The sequence below is a fragment of the Neolamprologus brichardi genome, chromosome 20 (assembly GCF_056152115.1).
Source record: "Neolamprologus brichardi isolate AB-2024 chromosome 20, ASM5615211v1, whole genome shotgun sequence".
Lineage (NCBI taxonomy): Eukaryota > Metazoa > Chordata > Actinopteri > Cichliformes > Cichlidae > Neolamprologus > Neolamprologus brichardi.
The window spans coordinates 9,070,832-9,093,506 of record NC_142123.1 but is presented as its reverse complement, the minus strand read 5'-3'; the positions used below and the strand labels follow the sequence as shown (position 1 = coordinate 9,093,506).

The 22,675-nt window shown below is 37.9% G+C and overlaps 1 protein-coding gene across 2 annotated transcripts; it reads left to right on the top strand.

Moving 5' to 3' along the window:
• The first annotated feature begins 814 nt into the window (after nucleotides 1–814).
• LOC102782605 (oxysterol-binding protein-related protein 2-like) lies at nucleotides 815–22,320 on the top strand. 2 transcript variants are annotated; one of them, XM_006785377.2, is made up of 14 exons: nucleotides 815–915; nucleotides 14,094–14,467; nucleotides 16,593–16,719; nucleotides 17,276–17,351; nucleotides 17,801–17,935; nucleotides 18,252–18,349; nucleotides 18,464–18,646; nucleotides 18,816–18,923; nucleotides 19,502–19,591; nucleotides 19,879–19,999; nucleotides 20,421–20,546; nucleotides 20,646–20,769; nucleotides 21,207–21,297; nucleotides 22,004–22,320. In XM_006785377.2, the coding sequence occupies exons 2-14, from the start codon at nucleotides 14,431–14,433 to the stop codon at nucleotides 22,104–22,106; spliced, it is 1,419 nt and encodes a 472-aa protein (XP_006785440.1). In that variant the 5' UTR covers nucleotides 815–915; nucleotides 14,094–14,430; the 3' UTR covers nucleotides 22,107–22,320. The 2 variants fall into 2 exon arrangements, with proteins under 2 accessions (XP_006785440.1, XP_035761392.1); XM_035905499.2 differs by lacking the exon at nucleotides 815–915 and adding an exon at nucleotides 11,014–11,412.
• The last annotated feature ends 355 nt before the right edge of the window (nucleotides 22,321–22,675 follow it).

Sequence of the window (22,675 nt, the reverse complement as noted above, 5' to 3'; positions counted from 1 at the left end):
AAGGCAACATGGGTACTAAATTGTAAATGTTTTATCATGTGCCTCGTTATTGCTCATGCCCCAGTTCTCCTCTGAGCAGGCTGCCTGCTATATCAAATAGATAAGTTGTATTACTGATGACAGATGATACAATCTCTGACTAAGTTGAAGCCATATAGACGTGAAATGAACATCAAATATTGAAAACCCTGTTCTGCTAAAGTAGCTGTGGAACACAGTGTTAGTAAGCAGCTGTGCAAACCTGACCTTTGGTAGAGAAACCTCAGATGTTTTTAGAAATAGAATTATAATCAAACATTACAAATCGCTGGCTGATTAGGGTATCAGAATGCAACAAGTTGAATATGTCCTCATTTTGAGCATCAACACTGTCTCTTATCACAAAACATCCACAAACCACCCCGAAGGGGCCTTTTAATTCCAGCTATTCCCAATGTGTTATTCATGGTAATGATACTAGAGATGTTAGACAGTATTTCTCATATCTCAGACTTCTGAGGTGTGGTTTTTACACACACACACACACACACACACACACACACACACACTGTTTGGAACGGAACATATGTGTGTGTGTGTGTGTGTTTGGTCGATTTAGACATATTCTCGATTTAGACCTATGTTCTGTAATTTATAATAATGGAGAATAAGCTGCAGATGCTCAGCTTTTTTTCTTTCTTTTTTTTAAAGGAAAAGGGAGTATGTTTTCTAAAAATCTGCTGTTTAGTGCGCATTGTCATTGGTTAGACGTTTCCTGAATTACATCTCATTGGCTGCAGACTGTGTCTGTCGTCTATCTAACGACGCCCCCATTTCCCAGCTACTTCCGCTGCTGTGTCAAGCTGAGGCTACACAGTAAATTCTTGTTCATCTTTCTGGACTTGCAGATACATTCAGCCTGCTCACGCCACTCAGGTAGGATGACAGATATTCCGTTGGTCTTTTTATGGTCTTATGTTTTCTTTTCAGTGCCCTAAATTTTGCTTTGCCCCCTGTATTCAAAATAAGGTGGCTAACTAGCATAGTTAGCCACCTTATTTTTCTTTAGCCCGCCCGCTAATGGTAAAACGCTAGCTGTCAAAAAGCTCCGGCCAGCCTCGGCACTCTCAGTTTGTTGTGTGGGAACAATGATTTAAAAACATTGTTCTCATTTAGGAATATTGTATAGTTCGTCACATGTTAAATTTGGCAAGTTAAAGTGTATGCTATTATGTTAGCAAGCTGAGAGTTTACAGTAGCATTTATTAGATGGGTTGTCAGAGCTGGGTGTTTTTCAAGTTGTCAGTGAAGGTTTAATTGGTAATTGATTTAGAATATAATTATTATTTGGGTATTTTTAATGTATTGTCAGTGCAAGCAGAACTATTAAGTTCCGTGTGCTGGTAAAAAGCTGCTGGTAAAAAGCTCTTGATGGTTGAGTGTGAGGGAGTCCTTCAGAGAAAAACATCTATTCAGATCAAAACCGTCACATTTTCTTCACCTGCAGCAGTTTATGTAAAGGTGCAGATTAAAGTCATTTCCTATCACGTTTCACTGCCTCAGCAAACATTGGGAATGTCTCCCCGCCAGGCTGACTTCTTCCCGATTCCATCCGCATCTGACTCGCAAGAGATTAAACAAAGGTTTGTCTTTTAAAGCTGGTGTACTTTAGGTCATTGACACAAGGTTTGCTCTGACACAGTCATCTGTTTGTCTACTCTCCCTGACAGACATATTGCTCAGTGGCATTCATAGTAGTACTACTGCATGTTTCCATTGTCACTAAGGAACTTAATGTAAGGAAGTGATACTGTGTTACTGACGGTCAATCTGCTTAGCATTGTTTGTTCATTTGATCTCGATCGTTTGCAGATCTGTCAGTAATAACTGTGAGGCAATTCACAAATGTTTTGACTACCACAATTTGATAAAGTTGAACTGAAAACTTTGAACCAAAATAACATAATCTAAGCAGATGATGAACAAAAAGTTCCCATTTTTAAGAGTTCGTTAAAAAAAATGAGAGGTTTTGTTTTTGGTGGTGGTGTTTTTTTTTTTTTGTTTTGTTTTTTGCATGATGGTACAGTGGGAGTGGATCTTTTGGATCCTGTGGATTATGTTTTTTGGACTCCCATATCTGCTATATGTTGATCTTGGGACTTTGGAGGCCCAGCCAACACTTTAGAATATTTTTCATGTACCTTGAACCATTCCTTGACAGGTTTTGTGGTGTTACAGCATGCATTGTCCTGCCTGGAGAGTGAGTGCTGCTCCATGGGGGTCAATTTAATTATGGGTTTTATTTGTCAAAGTATAAAAGCTGGCATGGAAAGTTTCCCAGCAGAACATTGCACTGAAAGGATGCTCTGTGTTATGTACTTCACGTAGTAGCTGTTTTATTGTTGCTAATCATCTTTTGTATGGTTAGGATTAAAGTGAACTTCCCTTTTTAAAAATTTGTTGCTTTATCCACAGGAGTATAAAGGTAGACACATTTTGTTTTTATCTTTACATGACATACTAGTCTGTCCTCTCTGGAGTTGCAGGTGTTGTCATTTAGTTATGGGTTTTCCTCCCTAAGGTACCTTAATTACCCCCACTATGGTGTCTATGGCAATAGATTCCATTTAAAGGGGAGCTTTACACTGTGCTAGTAAACTACCTTAGAGTAATGTAGTTCCACTTGAGAGCTAGATGAGCAGTTGTCCTTGTTGAAACAGCAATTGCCTAGTTAAGGTGTTCATGGAATAAATGCTTATGAGCGTTCAGTTGTGGAATATCTGTGTTTTGTTTATGTTTTGCTTTTGTATTTTTTTTCTGCCTCTCACATTAGAAAAAGTTTGTATGAGTACAATTTGTCTTTCAGCAGGATTGCACAAACGATTATCAGCCTGACCTTCATGAAGCTTGATGGAGCGGTGGTACGTGGGCAGAGGAAAGACCCATTGAATTTTGGTGGATCTTTTTAAATGAGCAAAATAGGACAATGGCTCTGGTGGAGATTAGCCTGCCTAATGCTCTTGTAGTTGAGTTCTGTGGCTAAATTTAAGTGAACAGGAAGAAGATGTTGCAAGGCATGTCCCAAAAGTTAGGTTTCAGCAGTGTTGAAACCTAACTGTTGCAGCAATGGGACGGTCAGCAAATGCAAAATCAGTAGTCATATTTGGAGAGCAGGGAGGAGTCTTGGTGTAGGTATGTTTTCAGTGTGATTTGTCTGTTAGCAACTACTAGGTTGCTTCTGCTAAGCTGAATTTGAATCAATTTATTTAAGTGGAGCATGGGTGAAGTGCAGCTTTGTCTCTTTCTTTAAATTTCTAATTAATTGTTAAAAATAGATGACGTTGTTTGTGTATCACATTATATTGTGATATTCTGTTGTTCGTACAGTTGCATCATGTACATGAAACTGCACGATTTCCTCAAAAGTAAATTAAAGATCTTTGGTATAGTTTTCCTTTGGTAATTTATAACTGTAGGTGCCCTATAAAATGCAATTAAAGTATATTCTGGTAATGTGTAATTGACTGGTTGTCTCTAAAATCCACTGGAAATGTGGCTCCACATACCTTTTTACCTAAATGCCAGAACGCAGAGAAAGTTTAAACCCAGTCACCTGAACCTGTCAAATAACAACTCAAGTGCAAACAATGCTGATCACAAAACATGCTTTTGTGCACATGTTTTATCTAAACACAGGAGTGCCACTGTTTGTGTTAATGGGTGGACAATTCAAGGGAGTTTCCAGGCAAGATGCTGAGCAGGCTTTGTTTCTGCATATACTGTGAAGGTAAAACTCCTCCTAGCAGGTTCTTCTTCCTAGCAGGTATCACTGGTATGCGCTGACTCACACTGTTCAGTGGTGGTATGTGTGTGAGAGAGTGTGTGAAACGATACGTTCAGCATCCTGCCCAGAATGAGACAGTATCTTATTCCCAATGGGGTTTACTTGACTTCAAGCAGGAGTAGAATAAATAGAACAAGCTCCTCCCTTATATTTGAAAGACAAACAGACAGGATAGACTAGCGCATATGATTACACATATGATTGAGCTTAGCTCTCAAGTGCAACAAATTCAATGAAACATTTGTTTGGAGCTACCTTTAGTCTTTAGAAACTTGCCTCATCAGTGTTAGGGGTGTTACTCAAAAAAAAAAAGAGTGGGGAAAGAAATTAAATAAAAGAATACATTGCATATTATTCATTACTTTTCTTAAAAATAATGCAGCGTTACTTTCTCTGATGGGTCATTAAGTAACTTGTTCCATTACTTTTAAGTAACAGCGTAACATGATGTTAAATGCGTTGTCACATAAACTCATATACATAGAGCATTAAATTACATCTCTGTATCTCTGTTATATGTATGCTAATTTCTTTACATTTGCAAATGTACTCCACAGTTCTTGTGTGCTTGTTTGGGACATTTTTTTTTTTCATACCCTACTTCCTCACTTCTAAGGCTGAATGACTTATGCAATCTAGAGGTTACATGAGTCCTCAGTGTATTTCAGATGTTTCACTGGGAGCTTTTGTTATTATAGGGCAAGATTTTTCACTCTATCATTTAAATAATCTGTAAACATGTTTTACATTACAGTAAAGAGGAAGAAATGCAAAAGGATAAAAAAAATATCTGACCAACATGGAAAAAAGATTTGTACTTGATTCTCATAGGAGAGTTGAGCTTTCGTCACACATTTGAATTATTATTGCATCAGATGTAAAGTGTATGTTTGAGGCTGTTTGGGTGTGGTTTATTGCAATTTCCTCTCTGTAAATGGATTAATGGTTTTAATGTTAGCACTTAGTTTTTCTAAAGTGCTCCAGTCAGTGGATGTACTCCGTAAGGTTAGTCTTGTGATTGAAGTAGACTGAATTAGATTTCAGTTTCAGTATACTATAATAAAAAGTCATTTGTGAATTATTGTCAGTTAGACCGTCTGTTGGTCTTGTGCTCTACTTCCATTCGCCAGCTCTTTGGAAGAATCTATCTTTCTTATTACAGATGAAGGTTGTGATAAAAACAGGAAGCACGGAACACAAAATAAACTAATTTTGGTCATTTCACCCACTTAGACTCTTGCTCAAATAACTTTTGCTCTACGTCAGTCTAGTACTGGCTTACAGTACAAACATTTGTGTTTTGTAAGATGCTTGGGCTTAAGACAATCACGTAACAGCCTTTCCTGTATACAGACATGTTTCTGAAAAGATAAGAAACTAAAACATCATGAACCATCATAAACTACTGATTCAAACTTGGGGTGTGAGAGGTTTGAATCGCTGATGAGATGGCTTTTCATTGTTAACCAATATGGACCTTAGAAAAAAATAGCGACCACGCACATAATGGTGAGTTTGGATAAATTAAATCTTAAACTCACCATTAACCAAATACTTGGCTGTTCTGTGTTATGTCTACACATAGCAGAAAACTTCGCAATGTATATGTTATGAATTGTAACTTTAGGTGCTTTGTTACCAGCAGCTTGTAGAGGTGGGAATCACCATACATCCCACGATACGATATTATCACAATACTTAACGCACGATACGATATTATTGCGATTTTTTTTTTAAAAATATTTTGCGATATTCAGATTCTGTACATAAAGGTAAACTTTGTCAATATTCATTTTATCTAATATCAAAGTCTCACACTCAGTCTTTCTCTCATTTCAGTCAGTGGTATTGTTGACAAACTGAACGGTTTGTATTACAGTCTAGTCCAACTTAACTGAATGCAACCATCTGGTACAATTATAGCTATTCTGAACTATGCAATTTATGAAAACTATGCAGCCCCTTCAGCAACTGAAGAATTTGAAAGTAAATTAAAACAAAATATAATTTTACATTAAATAAAAAAAGTTTTAAACTTAATTAAAATAAAACATGTCTTAAATTAAAATAAGTAAATTGTCATGTTTATTACTGCCAAAAAACAAGTTAAACACATTTGGACAGTAAAGGAATGTCAGGATTCTTGCTCAGAAAAAGGATCAACATGCTCTGAAGTCAGAGCACAAAAACCTTTTTTGTAACAAAATATCGATTTCTGCTGTCCCTGTATCGACACATTATTAGCAAACAAAATATCACGATACTACACAGTATCGATTTTTTTCCCCCACCCCTAGCAGCTTGTTGCAAAAACACATAATTTGCTCTCATTTCTTTAGTTGAATGTGCAAAAAATTTCAAAGATGACAGTTTGACAGATGTTGGTGCAAAAATATAATTTTACAAGTTAATTCTCAAAGAGCTACTGGCTGAAAACTTGGCATATCTCTGCATGGTGTGCAGAGACCTGATACAAGACCTGGGGAATGCATCTGGCCTTTGAGTTGATCCACCCATTGTTTGCCAAATGAGATCTTTGAATGTTTTTCAAGAAGCCTAAAGAACTGTTCCTGGAGACTACTGACAGAAATTACAAGAAGGCTTCAGTGCGAGAGTTTAGGCTGTGTTGAATGATAAACTTTGTTAGAATAGTGCTTTTTTTTTGCCTTACACTATATGTTCATGTGTATTTGCGCCTGTTTCAATAAATCATTGTACCCATTTTCTAGCAAAATATAAATTCAATATGACCCAAAATGAGTGACTGAGACTATAAGCTCAATGGCAAAATGTTTAGATCAGTGGTTCTTAACCTTTTTGGAGGTACCGAACCCCACCAGTTTCATATGCGCATTCACTGAACCCCTCTTTAGTGAAAAATAAAATAAGATTTTTTTCAAATTCAAGACATACATATGTTTTTTACTGGTGCACAAAATGAGCCGTACATGTCACGGCGGAGGCTCTGCCGAACCCCTGAGACCAACTCACCGAACCCCTAGGGTTCGATCGAACCCAGGTTAAGAACCACTGGTTTAGATGCAAAAAAAGAAACATTTTCCAGTAGATTTCTATAGGACTTGATGTGTCCTACCTCCAGCACATAACCATGAAGAGAAAGTTAGGAATGAGCAGGCAGAGTGGTTGGGGTCACCACGTTCAACAAGACCGAGTTAGGTTCATTCCTCCTGAGTAACTTGCTGTTTTTCAGTAGTGCACTACTTTCTGAGTGCTTTCTGAGTTCAGTTCCTTGGGTTGCTGCTTTGGCTTTAGTTTACTTGCTGCTACATCTACAGAGCACAAATGCCTATTAACACTCAGATCTCCATAGCGATTCTTTCCACCCCCCTTCTTTTTTTTCTTTTTTTCCCCCTTTTCTGCACTCATTAGTGCACAGACAGCACACACAGCAAAATGCTGCTCTCTGTTGAACTCCCTCTAACACAGTAGCCTGTCTGTGATTCTTGTTCCCACTGTTGTCTCTCAGGCCACATTCACATCCTTCCTCCTTCTCTCAGAATGGTAGATGAGACCCATTTCCTTCATCTTAACCTTGAGCCTTTGCTAGGAAAACTTAATCACATGACATAAATAGCAGTGTGGCATCTGAGTATTTGATGTCTATATAAAGTGTATCAGATGAATGACAGTGAATTGCAGTGGTTATCCGTGTGGTCTTATAATATGCATTTGGTATTATTTGACCAAAAAGTTCCAGGAACTATCAAAGTGACATGAAATGACATCAGCACAGAGTATAATTTTGTCCTGGACCGCAGGTTAATAGAAATAAGCCTTTGTGTCACAGAGACTAGTAACAAGAAAAAGTCCAGAACTGAACATTCTTATATGTGAGGAACTAATATTAACAACAATAGCTAACATTTAGTTCACACAGTCCTGCATTAGATATCCCTTCTGGCTGTGGCAGAACAGGTCTCTTAACAGTGGGCCACATTTGGGTTATAGACCAGTTGCCACGGTGAAGTCCTGTCTCTATATATATGTACAAACAGAACCAAAGCACATAAGCTTTCTTAGTTTCAGTGTGGACTTGCTGTCTTTGTGGGCTATCCTAACACCATAAATTACTATGAGGAAAAATTGGGATGAGGGCTCGGGGCTCCTGTTTCATCACATTGAAGTATTAAACAGTTATTCTACACTTTAACCTGGCCAGTGAGAATGTTAGCCATATAACTATTAGCAGATATCCGATGGACAGAAATCTAGTCCCAGGGAAACAAAAGTTACTGTACTTAAAGTGCTGGTCCCAAGTCTGGATAAATGGCAGAGTGACCTTAGGAAGGGCAATTTGTACCAAATCAAACATGCGGTTCCATGTGCTGTGGAAACCCATTTGGAAGTAAGGGAACAGTGTAAAGTACCTCTATCTGCAAATAATAAAATGATAACGTTAATGTGAGAGCTAGGCAACAAATATTTTCAGGCCTACTTTTATAGATATTTGTATCTGAAAACCGTTTGTGTTTTTCTTAAAGTCCCAGATTCAACAACTAGACAGAAATGGTGGCAGCTTACCTTACCAATTCTATTTAATCAGCAAAGAAAGTCGTGTGCCATATCACCAGAAGTACAGCACTACCTCAGGTGCAACTTTTCTCTAACGTTAGGCTTTTTTTTGGTTGTCTGCTATACAGTTTCTGCCATCAGTGGCGTGTTTGTATGTGAAACTGACTTGGTATGTGGTATGTGTTTCAGTCTGTAGAGGTGTGTCCCCTGTTGAGGTAGGTGTGTGTACAGAGAAATATAGAGGTGTGTGTATGCTGTATCAGTATGTTGCATGGCAACCTTGTCCTTTACTTTCTTTCACCTTGGCTCTACCTCTGCCAGTCTCTTGACTCTCTCTATGCGCCTTTTGGCTTTGGATGTTTTTGTCTGCGGTGGACAGCAGAGACAGACATTACTTGGCTTATGAATGGAATTTTGGTTCACAGTAGGTTTGCATTTCAAATGATTGTATAACATTTGGTGACAAATTTTACAATCTGTAATTAATGAAGGACTAGGAGTGCGATTTGACATTTGACACAATCACTTGTCTTGTAACAATTGTTTTAGTTTAAGTAGTGTCTCATGTTTTATCAAAATTAGAAAATCTAGGGATAAGCTGTACACGTACCCTGTGTAATATTTTAAAATGTCTGTCTTTGTCTTCAAAAGAGAAGATATTATTGGTCCTGTCACTATGTATTTATAAATCGTTTTATCCAAAAAGAAATGGATTAGATTATGATATAAAGTTTTATTTTAGGTTTAGCTCAAGCTTTGATATGGGGACTGCCATATCTAATTTTGCAGGTAATTAACCAACTTTATTTAATTATTGATTTAGAAAGTTTCATAACAGTTTTATTTCACTTTCTCCTGATATTTCTGGAAAAATGGACACTGACAGTGAACTAAATCAGAAAGCTTAGTCTGTGGGTCTGTATTTGAAATGAGTTACATGAATGAGGAATGGGGTAAAGTTATCTCTGTTCCAAAGCTTTATCTTTCTGTTCTGTGTATATATATTTTTATCTGCTGACCTTTTTTGTGGCTACATTTGGTGAGCTATTATCAAAGTACGGAGGAGAGTGGTTGTGGTGCTCATATGGTGCCATGTCTGTCATGGTTACGTAATGGCTCACAAGGCGTGTGAGACAGCGAGTGATATGATCTGAGAGCTTGCAGCCAATCGGATACCTCTCTTTTTCTCTCGCTGTCTGTGGGTGTGTGCGAGAATCTGTTTAACTTATCTGCACAATTCTGGAATGAAAAGTAAGTTCTTTTAAAAATGCAAGACTATCAAAAAGCAAAACAAAACTTCTAAACATGAAATTCAAGTTTTAGTGTGTACAGATAAAAACGGTGGCTTGTCAGTGATTTTGAAGAATTTATTTTCACTTTCATCTATTGTTGCTGATGCTGAGAAGGAATCCTGGGGAAACATTTGTTCTACAAAATATGAAAGAAGAATAAATTAACAGTGTTGTTAATGGAATACATTAGAGCACATATAATTAATAGCTTAGTCTTTCCAAGTATTGCACTCAGTTTACTTTTTTTCAAATACACAAACCTAATTATTCAGGTTGTCATGTGCCTCTGAAACTGTGCTTCAGGACAGCTTTAAGAAGTAGTGTTAGTTTGACATCTTACAAAGTCCAGCTACAGCCTGAGTGCAGTAGTCATGCTTTTTCTCAAGTGCTGCATCTCTATCAAAATAAATTTTCTTATGATCTGAATAGGTTTAACCAACCTTATAAAATGGGTCTGCTTTTTAATGGGTTGTGAACAAAGAGCAGTTTGAGAAATGAGCTTAGAATTCGAGTCAGTGTTGTCTTGACTTTTCTGAGTGAGAACTAGGTCAGCTTATTTCATCAAGTCAATAATGCAGTTCTATTATTGATGATAGTTTCCATCACTAAAGCACACACTTGTCATCTTCCTGTCTTCTCTGTGTGCCTTAGTGGAGCTAGGAAAATGTGACGGATACCCATTTCTGATATTCCCTTATTTTAGAAAGCTTCACTGAAGGATATTGATTCTGGTGACAGAGATTGTAGCACTGTTGAATTACAAACTGTGAAGTGGCCTGTCCTGTACACAAATTTTATTTTCAGTCATATTTGCTCTGTTCATGGATGTTAAGGTTGGGAAAACGTGTTTTGTCTGTCATTCTGTTGCTGTATACTATAGCTATATATAAGGTTCAGTGGTCAGGTATTTGGGGGGAATTCATTAAGTGATGTGAAGACAATGTGCGACATGCCTTTTAACTGACAGCTTTGTTCAGAATCTGCTGTAACATTATGTTCACATAGCTTTCACAGACCACTGACTGTGAATGCACTGAAATATGAATGATAAGGATTATCATACCACGACTCAATCTTTAAAAAGTGAGTTAGAGAAGGTGGTCTTTTCTTCCATCATATTTTCAACACAAACCCTGGTAGACAAGTGCATTAGTCAGATTTCCTCTGGTTGGGATTCCAAAATGTCCTGCAGAACTATTTAAAGGTTTGGGAGTTCCCTAGTTTATGTGATTTGCGAGGCCACAGGAAATATCACGTTTGTCCTGTAGATCTCCTGACTGATATGATCAGCTGATACAGTCAACTCCCTTTTATAGTGGAATTTCTTTTTCTTTTATTCATTGTTTGTTTGTTGTTTTTAAAAAATGTTGGTATAAATCCTTTCTAATACTGAATATAGGAAAATGAGAGAGATTTTATTTATTAATTTTAAAAAAATCTAGATCTTATTTAAGCCAGCCTTTCACAAGTTAGAAAAATGCTGAGTTGGACACTGAGTTAACTGGTAGAATATTTGAATAATAGTTTATCATCCATTTTGTCCACCTTATCAATTGTGGACGCAGAGGCCAAAGTTCATGTGTGTGCTGAAGGCGTTTCCTTTCTCTGGCAAAGGCAAAACCCATCCACTGTGTAGAAATAGGCCAGGAGAGTGTGTAGAAGGACAGAAGAGTGGGAACAAGACTGAATTTGGTATTTTTATCTTCGAAATCAGTCAGCTGTATGAGACTGGATATTTCTTTTAGGATTTTCTTTACGCTGCAGGTATGTAAAGATTTTATAATTCTGGAGATGAGGTCTGTCACACTGCATTACTGTATTATTTAGACATTAATCTGCGCTCTCATGTTAATATTACTTGCAGGAGGATCCCAATAAGCAGCAAGTGGGTAGAAGGGAATTTAGGTTTACTGTTTAATATACAATTATAATTAATGTAATTAATATTCTTTTTTTTTGTGTTTAGAGAAAATGGTGGAACGCTGATAAAACTTGATCAGTGGAGTTATGACCATAAGAATGAGTTTTCCATTAGATCAGGGGTCCCCAACTCCAGGCCTCGAGGGCCGGTGTCCTGCAGGTTTTAGATCTCACCCTGGGTCTACACACCTGAATCAAATAATTAGCTCATTACCAGGCCTCTGGAGAACTTCAAGACATGTTGAGGAGGTCATTTAGCAATTTGAATCAGCTGTGTTGGACCAAGGACACATCTAAAACCTGCAGGACACCGGCCCTCGAGGCCTGGAGTTGGGGACCCCTGCATTAGATGGATGGGGCCATGCCATCATTAGGCAAAAATTTCTTCTAGCATGGGACTGTTTGTCCTACAATAGGCATCTACAAAAGTTATTTTTCTGTGGCAGTAGTAGATAAAAGTGTCAGTGTAATTTATTGGAAAATGGATTAAATAAAAACAAAAACAAAAAATGCACAGAATACAGTGGAATGAGATGTGTATGTCTTACACAAATTCACCTTTGCCTGTTCCCCTTGCCTCAAGATGTGTGTCTTGCTCATATAATATTAATATTATATGAGCATTTCGTTGCCTTGTACTTGTGACATTTGCAATGACAATAAAGTTGAATTCTATTCTATATTAATTGTGCGACATTCCCAATAAGCAAGTAGTGGCTATAATAATAGAATTTAGTTTTACTGTTTAGGTGTATTTATTATTATTTGGCTAGCTTTGGGTGTGTAAATATTAAGATTACATATAATTTTAGTAATAGTTGTAAGTAAATATTGCATATATGTGTAAACCTGCTAATGGAGGGTGCCATCTAGATTACATCTGTCATATTGTTGTTAACACACATGCGTTTCACATGGCCTCATTTTTCTATCATCCTTATAAATCAAAGGGGCCAATTTAATTTTCATATATCTGTCTGGTATTCTAGTTCTAATGTTTAGAGCCATTGGTGATAAGATAAAATGGATAAATGGGCCCTTGTTTACCTATTCCTGAGGGGGGCGGTGTGTGTGTGTGTGTGTGTGTGTGTGTGTCAACATTTGACATGTCGGGTGTGTCATAATAAAATGATGTATGCTATCTTATAATAATGGTAAGAACAGGCACATGGTAGTAGTGGTTGTAAAACTAAGCTGTATTTATTTTTTTAATTATTTTTTTTAAGTGTCCAGATGAAAATATTCTGTGTAATGGTAACAAAAAATCTTTTTACATATTATGTGAGGTTTTTACATGTTAAATGGTTTTTAAATATGGTCAGCACAGTGAACAAATTCCTTTTTAAGTGCAGCTCGGGTTTTTGCTAACTAATTGACACACTCATTGACCCGTTGGCATTACTTTTGTGTTCTGTGTAATGAATAAACTGGAGTTTCAGTTTATTACGAATTGTATTTCTTGAAGGTTAAGTTACTAATTAAACAACTCCTTTTACTTCCTTGACAGTTGAAGTCCATGTTAAAATGTGTTTTGAAACTCTCAAAACTCTGGGCTGGTAATTTTGACCTGGGGAGTTACAAGTTATTCTGGGTCTTGCTTTTAAACTGGGTGAAGCTAATGTACCAAGCAGAGGGTAACAAAGACCCAGAATGCCTGTGACAGTGGTGTCCCAATTGTGTAACTACTGAACTAGAAACATCTCTGTTTTCACGCAACAAGCCATGATAGACAAAATTGTGACTGTGACAGAACAAGCAGACTTTGAGCGGATGGAACAGATGGTTAGATCTACTGTAAAGAGCATCAAGATGGTCCACTTAATGCAATCTTCTCTGCATGTTGTTTTTATTTTTGAAGGTTATTGTTCCAGAAATGGAAGAAAATGTGTTAAAATTTTGATTATTCTTAGTACATTAGTACTCAGAGCATGAAGGATGCAATGACATTGTGCGCAGCTTTCTGTAGCTCACAAAGGTCTCTGATTTGCCATTGAATTGTTGCTCTAGGGCTTGTGTGAATGTGTTTGAAGACAAAGCATATGATGGTTTATATTCTCCCAAATTGTTTCAACTCCAAAGAAAGTAGAAATCACTTGGAGGGAGTGGAGGCTATTCAGTTATAAATTACCTTAAATTGCAGGATTATTGCAACCTAAGAACATTATGATCCCAGCAGTACGTTCACATCCTTAAGGCCTTTATACATAAAATTTGTATAAAATTTGTGGAAGTAATTTGGTTTCAAAAATGTTTCGACTTTGTTTTGGGCGGTTTTGTGCAAGGTGGTTGTTGTATAAAGGCATTTACAATGAATTAAAATGAGAATAAAGGATTATACCCATTTTAAGAAAAAACAAACAAAAAATAACACATTTTTGGAGGTCTGAAGTTTAATGTGTTGACTTTATTTTTCCACTTTTGAATTAAAAAAGTGGAGGGAACAAACATAGCAAGTAAACACTAGTTATAACCTTTTTATATTGATTGTTAGTAATATATTTGTTTCTTCTTTTTTCTTTCTACAGATTATTAATTTGCCTTGGTCAAAAGAGCCACATAAATTGAAGTCTGGAAGTGCATCAGTTGTTTGTCTGCTAACTAAGCAGCTGATTTGCTCAAATTGACATCTGCTGGTGTCATTCCTCTGAGGACAGACCATCTGTTGAAAATCTGTGTGAAGCGGTATTTGGGACATTGTCTCGATATCAGACAAACATTGCTCTGTTGTTGTGGTGACTCTCAAGCGAGACCTAGATTGACAGGTCTCCCTCCAGAGTAACTTTTCAGAGCAGCCACCAAAAGGAACATGTGCTAGAAGTTCAACATCTGTCCTAAACAACTGGTCAGCTTTGACTCTAGAAGATGAGCAATGACGATGAGTTCTTCGATGCCGTCACAGGTGGGTGCTTAATGTACATACTTATTGATATGTTTCCCTCTAGTTTATCTTTTATTAAGAAAGGGGAAACATGCATGCTTCCTGTATTTCAGGACTGTATTGTAATTTTGTAGTTCTCACTTTTTTTTCTCCTTTGGTAGTTTAAAAACTTAAAAAGGTTTTCTAGAGGAAGAGAAATATTTCATTAAGCATTTTGGTATTTATTAGACCTGATGTATATATGTAATCATTATTTTTCTTAGGTCTTAGTCTTTCTCTGGAAATTGCTACATGGTTTTTTCTGCAAGAGGCTGCCACTCCTAATTAGATGGTCCGTTTTTGTTGTCGAAGCACAATACTGTCCAGTGGAACTTAACCTGCCTTCGTCTGATGATTAGTTGAATAATTCAGAGGTTGGCTGTCTTACGGCTATGATTAGTGATATCAACAACAGCCTGGAGGGTGTGTGGTTCATACTTGTGTGTCTGTATTATATTCACAAAGAAATTTCATCTGGTAGAAACGGCCAAAGTTGGTGTCAGTGGGATTGTAGTGACTACCCCAAATCAGCATATTTGAGGAAGCCAGCTAGTATTTTCACATTTCTTTTTTTGATGATTAGCAGTTAATAGTCCTTGAAGTCAGCACTCTCAGGATTTTGTGCAGCCTAATGTTACAGTCCAGGTGAAGGTCTGATATCAAGCAGTACCCATTTACAATTACAAAGTACAGCCATGGTGACTCGCCTGGGGTTTGTGAGCAAGCATTCTGGGTATTTGGAAGCTGGAAACTCAGGAGAGATGAACTTTGAACTGTTTACTCTAGGCAGATCTACCTCAAGTTTAGAAGACATCAAAACAATATAAAATCTCAGGATTAATGAAGTTAGCATGTGTAGGTTCAGCATTAAATGCTGAAATATGATTATAATATTAACTCTGAGAAATAAAGGCATGCAAACACTTTATTGTTGTAGATAAATTAGCAGTGCAGCCACTTATTTAACAGCTCGTTCTGTGCAAGTATGATAAGAGGGCAGGCAGGGTGGTGTTCTCTGTTAATAAATATTAGAATCACTGTTTTGTTGTTTGATTACCCCAATGTTGACGTAGAGCCATTGCTATATGGCTGTTGTCACTTCAGCAAGTCATTTCCATTCAGGTATAAATAAAAGGGCTGTGTGTGTGCCTGCACCTGTCTTTGTGCCATTGTTATGATCATCTTAGTAATTTGAGACAGATGCAGAACAGGGGTGATCTATTATTTATGTGGTAGCATCAGGTATCATCTGGCTTGGCTTTAGCATCTTTTTCTCTTCTTAATTTACCCTCAAATATTTTGTTGTAACTATGAATTTTAAAAATATTACTAATGTGCTTGATGATTTGCCCGGGGCACACCTTCATAACACCTACAGAAGCTTGAAAGACATGGTTGAAGTGCAGCTTATATAATACATGAAAAGAGATTATCGAATATTTAAAGTTCCACAACCCTGGCTATGAGTCAACACTAATGTGTGACAAATAATTTTGTGATGCACATCCTGCATTTAATGAGTCAGTTTCATACTGTGCAATACATTTTGTTTCTCAGGAAGTGGAACTTGCGACGTCTCAATACTAAAATAAAATATTTTGTTGTGACTTATGTGACGATACGAACAATGCACCTTTGTACCTGACACTTGATTAGGTGTGTTTTCTGAGTAATGATAGTCATTAATGTATTTTAAGCTTTTGTTAATGCACCACCTTGAATTGCCAAAAACTCCACCCTACAGTACTACGTTGCAGATTATTCCAGCCCATTCTCATTCCCACGCTATGAACGTCTGCCTCTTGTTAAATCCACTGACGAGATGCAAGATATTCACAATCTGTCCTTTTTTTGAGATTATGATGGCGAATATGACTCTCCTTATAATATGCTCTCCTCCATGTTGAGCAATGATGCTGAAAGGTGTTAAATGTGGCCCTATGTTGTCGTGGCCAGGCTTCCTTATGTGAAAAGTTTGAATTGAGACGTGGATTGTTATTACCACACAAACAAGTTTACTTTTGTTGTCCCAGGTTTCTTAGTTTGGTGGTGCGGATATCTGTGACGTCGGTTTGCTTTGAATGCCACATTTCTTTTTCTCCCACAGGCCTGGAATCGGACGAGTCGTGCGAGGGGCTGTCGGAGGCCAGTTTCAAAGATGCACAAGGGATTGACAGCAGCAGCCAGAAGAACAATGGATCAGTCCCACAAGAAAATGGCATCAAGAAACACAGGTACTCCTGCATTCCTCACCCACATTCCATCTGCTGTGTGTGTACTTGTTTGTGGATAAGTACGCTCTTGGTCAGAAACAATTGAGTTAAGTGGAACATTTTTGGGCAGGGTCACAATTTGTAATGGCTCAGTTTCATACAAAACGCATACACAGAAAGGCACACAATGCTGCAATTATTTGGGTGCAGCAGTTTAAAGGTGACGTATTTTTAAACTTAAAAATAATGAGGGAAAAAAAGGAGGGGAGATTTGTTGTTGTTGTTGTTCACAGTGGGGGGCTGACTTGGGTGACCTATATGTGAAGGTGTGGTGTGTTTACTTGAGCTAATTTCCTTTTATACATTTTAAGATGTCAGTGGAAAATTACCAAGTAGGAATTTTAGGATAGTTAGGTGACTGGGTTTAGTTCCTGTCAACAGAGGTGAGATGAATTGGCTTTGCACTTACTTGTTTTTATCTCCGTGCAGAATTTCTTTGTCTTCTGCCTTGATAACAAACCTGAACACACAATCTCATATCTGCAACCGTGGATATTTCTTTTCTTCTCCATTTCAGGACATCTCTCCCTGCACCCATGTTTTCCAGAAACAATATCAGTGTGTGGAGTATCCTGAAAAAATGTATTGGACTGGTAAGGGAAAGCTGGTTATCAGATTTAAGAGCTTCTCTTCTGTACGTGAAAGGCTTTCATAGAGAGGTTTTCATAGTCATATTGGGCAGTATTTACAGTTTTAAATTTGCACACAGATAAACTGAAACAAGAAAAATGTATTACATAAAATTACTTGTTAAAACCACAATTTAAAAAACGTTTTAGAGTTCAATAGTATAAAGGGGTAATATGTTAGGTAGACATTGAGCTTTTTTTCTATTTATCTTTTTCCCCATTAAAGTTTAGTGTAATTTCTTTCAATTTTTCCCCCTTTATATGCACTACTATGTTTAGTCATGTTGTATTTTAGGAGTTATTCTAGTTAACCTGTGGTTTAACTAGTGTGTAGTGCTTTGGCTGCTGACACAATAATTACAGTTTTTGTGATATAATAGAGTATATTCAGCTTTTATCTTAATGTTAAACAGGAACTGTCCAAGATCACGATGCCCATTGCCTTCAACGAGCCGCTGAGCTTCCTGCAGAGAATCACGGAATATATGGAACACACTTACCTCATCAACAGAACCTCCTCAATGTCCGACTCCATAGAGCGCATGCGGGTAGGGAGAGACATGGACACACACGTCCTGTGTCATCTACCATGTTTCTCTGCTATCACCCCTGACACTCTTCTCCACCCACTCAACCCCAGCTCCCCACAATGACACTCTGTCTTCACCTCTCTTGTCCATTGCTTTGAATGGTTGTAGTAGAGCCACCAAAAAAAAAATTATCTAATCGAATATCATAAATGAAATGCAAATAATCTGGACATAGTATGGGGAGAAGGAAAAACAAAACACTAACAGACATACTGAAGAGATGACTTGGACACATACGCGCATGCTAACTTGGTCTGTAATTGTTTCTGTTTAGGCAGTAGCTGCTTTTGCTGTGTCAGCAGTTGCGTCACAGTGGGACAGAACTGGAAAGCCCTTTAATCCTTTGCTGGGAGAGACCTACGAACTTATCAGGTACACTTGCTTTTTTTTTTTCCTTTCCTTGCTTCTTTCTTTCTTGTTTTTTGTGAGGTCACTTTGTTTTACCAGTTAGCTTTCAGTCTCTCTTTTCCCCCCTGCTTCTTGCAGAGAGGACCAGGATTTCCGAATAGTGTCTGAGCAGGTATCCCATCATCCTCCAGTGAGTGCATTTCATGCAGAGAGCCTGGCTGGGGATTTCGTGTTCCACGGCTCCATCTACCCTAAACTTAAATTCTGGGGCAAGAGCGTTGAGGCAGAGCCTAAAGGGACTATCACACTAGAGCTACTCAAGTTGGTCACTTAAAATCTTTGCGTTTAAATTATTTATTCATTTATTTTAATCTAAAACGGATTTCTCATTGTGCTTGTCTTTTTTTCACCTTTCCCTCTTAAAACTTCCTCCTTCATTCTCATTTCCCCTTTTTCTACCCCCCCCCCCCTCTCTGCAATTTTCATCCAGGCACAGTGAGGCATACACATGGAGCAACCCTAACTGCTGTGTACACAATGTCATACTGGGAAAACTGTGGATAGAACAGTATGGCACAGTAGAAATAGTCAACCACAGGTATTTAAATGATGCTTGCATGATAGAACTAGATACTAAGAAGTGTTTAACCTGTATTGATTACAATGCTTCCCTATAACTAGAGTGAGGAAATGACTGCAGTCAAGTTCAGATGAAACACTGTAAGGCTAACAAATGTTTACCCACAGTTCTCCATTCCTGCCGTGCACCTTCCTTGTTTAGTCTAATACTAGACACCAGCCTGCTTATGCTCTGTGTGGCTTCACAGGCAAACAAAGTCTCCGTCAACATTTATTTTTCTAGGAAAGCAGTGCAAAGCTTTTATTGTCCTTATTTCTAAGCGTGCTGTGTCTTATTCACACAGTTGCACAGATTCATGCTAGTAACTGTGAATCAGCCAGACCTTACATGCACTAACTGTTGTCAAAACAGCAGGGTTTGAACGTGAACCTCTTTTATACAAATAGTCATGCAAAGTGATTTATATGAACATATAATTGCATGATAAATCCACCACTTTATAATGTCAAATAATGTTGCTTTGTCTGTTTAATTCACTATAATGAGCTCTGCCAGTGAAGAGATGTTAATTGGCTCTTGTGTCAATTTTCTTGCAGCACTGGAGACAAATGTGTGTTGAATTTCAAGCCCTGTGGGATGTTTGGCAAAGAGCTACACAAAGTGGAGGGATACATCCAAGACAAGAGGTTTGTGTTTACTCTAACTGATTTGTCACCTACAGTGTGAATCTTTCTGTCTTCAAACGTTTAAAAAGACATGCTAATGCATTTTCATTTTTTCATCTCATTTTCCATTGTACTTTTCTTCTCCTATTATTGACCATTTTCTTTTTTACATTTCTTTTTCTTTTTTTTTTGCCTTTTCTAACAATTTCTTCTCTCCACTTGCATCTCCAACTTTTTGTGTCTTGCCCTTTTGCTCCTTTTCCTGCCACATCTTCTTACTGTTGTTTTCATCTTCCGTTTCTATCCAGTAAAAAGAAGCTTGCTGTCATCTATGGGAAATGGACTGAATGCATGTGGAGTGTTGACCCTCAGGCCTATGAAGCACACAAGAAGTCTGAGAAGAAAGGAGACAACAAAAAGCAGAAAAATGTAAGAACCTGTGCAACTAATATTTTACATCTGCAATAAGAAATCATAAAAAAGCAACAGTGTAGTGCCAGTCTGTGGGCTTTCTTTCTTTCTTTTAAAAAATAAATAAATTCATCTAAGTCATATTTCCTTTTCTTCTTCTGTCTTGATTTCCTGTTATTGTCCACAGCAATCTGTGTGGTCGTATCTAGGTAAACCAACAAGCTTGTGTAGATCAGTGCAGAGGTTTTTCAGCTCTTCCCCCTTTTAGTCTGCTCATTTATTTGTAGTTGTGTGCAAATGCTCCAAACTGCATGTTTGGAAATAAACAGATACTGATAGAAGCTTTGATCTCGCTGGTAACTGTTTGTGCCTGCAGCGTTCAGTCTCTGCTGATGCTATCAATTGGTCCAGTAGTTACAGTGAGTTGTATCATTCACAGGATGAACTTGAGGGCGCTGAGAACGATGACGCAGATGACATGCCCGAAGTCCAAGAGACTGTGTCTGTTGTACCAGGAAGCACTCTGTTATGGAGGATAGACTCTAGACCAGCACACTCTTCTGTGGTATCAAAAATAAAGTTACACATCCATATTGGTGGCCCAGAATGCACACACGCAAACACACTCATTCTTGCCATCTTTTATTCTTTCTCTGTTTCCCAGATGTACAACTTCACAAACTTTGCGATGTGTCTGAATGAGCTGGAGCCCGGCATGGAGGCCATCCTGCCCCACACAGACTGTCGCTTCAGGCCTGACATCAGAGCAATGGAGAACAGCAACATGGGTAATTAGTTTTTATCTGATCAAATTTGAATGCGTCGCTGGCTGACATTCAATAACTTGTTTGACAGAACTGTTGTTTAAAAAGAAAACCAGTAAGCTATGACTATGTGGACGTTTAAGACTACTTTTAGAATGATCACTCTGTGAAAGTTAAAAAAGAAACAAACACAACAACAACAACAAAAAAACAAAACAGAACCAATAAAGAAAAGAAACCACAAATGTTTTACTTCTGCTGCTCAAAGCAAAGGATTGGCAATAATAAGTCAATGCTTCCACCTGCTGGATGTTGATGGTATTGTGCCAATCCAAAGTGAGTGAGTTCCACAGGTGCCTAAAGAAAAATGGAAACAAATGAAATTAAAGGGGTAAATAAGCACAAGTCTTTTACTTGTTTTATTATAATCTGAAACCTTTCAACTCTTTGTTCTTGTGAAGATGAGGCCAGTAAAGAAAAGGAAAGACTGGAGGAGAAACAGAGAGCTGCCAGAAAAGAGAGAGCCAAGAGAGATGAGGAGTGGTCTACTAGGTGAGAAACGCACACTAACACACGCATTCACTTTAATAAATTTTTCTGTGGTAACCTTTACAACAGCTTCAAAATATACCAAAAGTAATGAAGTTTTCATGATGCTGTTAGATGTCCAGTGTACATGAGAATAGCAGGGGGATTGTTGCAGTGGTGGAGAAACTGTTCTGGTTAGTTGTCAAGAGTAGAGCTGAGCCCTAAAGGAGAATCTGTTAACATAAAGGTTAATCTACATTCCTACCCTCGCCCATGGCCACAACATGGAATGTAGCTTACTGCAAGTGTTAAGAAAATATTATTTTCATAATGGACATTTTGTGTTCCACTCTCATTCTGTTTAATAAAATTGAAGCTACCAACATCCGCTTACTTTATTATAAAGGCTGGAAACGGATTCAGTGAAGCGAAGTCTGTATATTTAAAGCTCACTAATCATTGATCAGATTTATTTGTTTATACCGTATGAAAACTGAAATTTATGAAGAATGTTTTGAACTGAATAATGGATTAAAAGAGCTGCAGGCTGAAGACGCAGAAAGGAAGGACAGCTGTTAAGATTACAGATTGACAGGGAAATGCAGGTGGAAAATAATACACAGACTTCTTGGAGGTTAATTGTAAAAGTTATATCTAGAAACTGGTAACACACTTAAGACCAAAGCCATAGTAAATCCCTACAGAAGTGTAACCTGTGTTGATCTTTTAGGTGGTTCCAGATGGGCACCAATCCATACACAGGTTCCCAGGATTGGATCTACACTGGTGGATACTTCAACAGGAACTACCAAGACTTGCCCGATATCTACTGAAAACCTACTTGCCTTTCTCCTCCTCCTCCACCATATCTGTAACCTCCCGTTACCCCCACCCCCCCACCCCCGTCATTAACTGGAGATGAAATGATACAAATCATCATCAAGGCACACCAACTCAGATTGGAAATGCATACAAAGAAGCTGAACTGCCGAGTCTTCAGTAAAAGTGGTTGTTTTGGGGTTTTTTTTGCGCTGCCCCCCCCCCCCCCCCCCCCCCCCCCAAAAAAAAAAAAAAAAAAAGTAACACACACACACACACTTAAGAGAAGTTGTTAGATTATTTCCAAGTCTTACTCTCCATCATCGACTAACATCTCCTGTTTCCCTGCTGAAGCACAATGGCCATTTAATTCCAGGCCAATCCCTCTGGCAGAGAGTTGGTAACAACTCAAAAAACTCACAGGTCCGTTCTGAATGTTTAACATCTTTGCTATTGAACTCTGTGCTCCGAGGATCTGCCCGCCAAGACTCTTGATGGCAGCATTTTAAAAACATTCACATGTCATAAATGAGTAAAGTAAAAACGATGACCAGGACCTTACAATTGCAACGATGGATACATG

Excerpts from the sequence above, each read along its gene's own strand:
- LOC102782605 (XM_006785377.2), top strand. The coding sequence starts at position 14,431 with ATGAGCAATGACGATGAGTTCTTCGATGCCGTCACAG. Across the intron at positions 18,647-18,815 it reads ATCACACTAGAGCTACTCAA|GCACAGTGAGGCATACACAT; the intron begins GTTGGTCACTTA and ends ATTTTCATCCAG. Across the intron at positions 20,770-21,206 it reads AATGGAGAACAGCAACATGG|ATGAGGCCAGTAAAGAAAAG; the intron begins GTAATTAGTTTT and ends GTTCTTGTGAAG.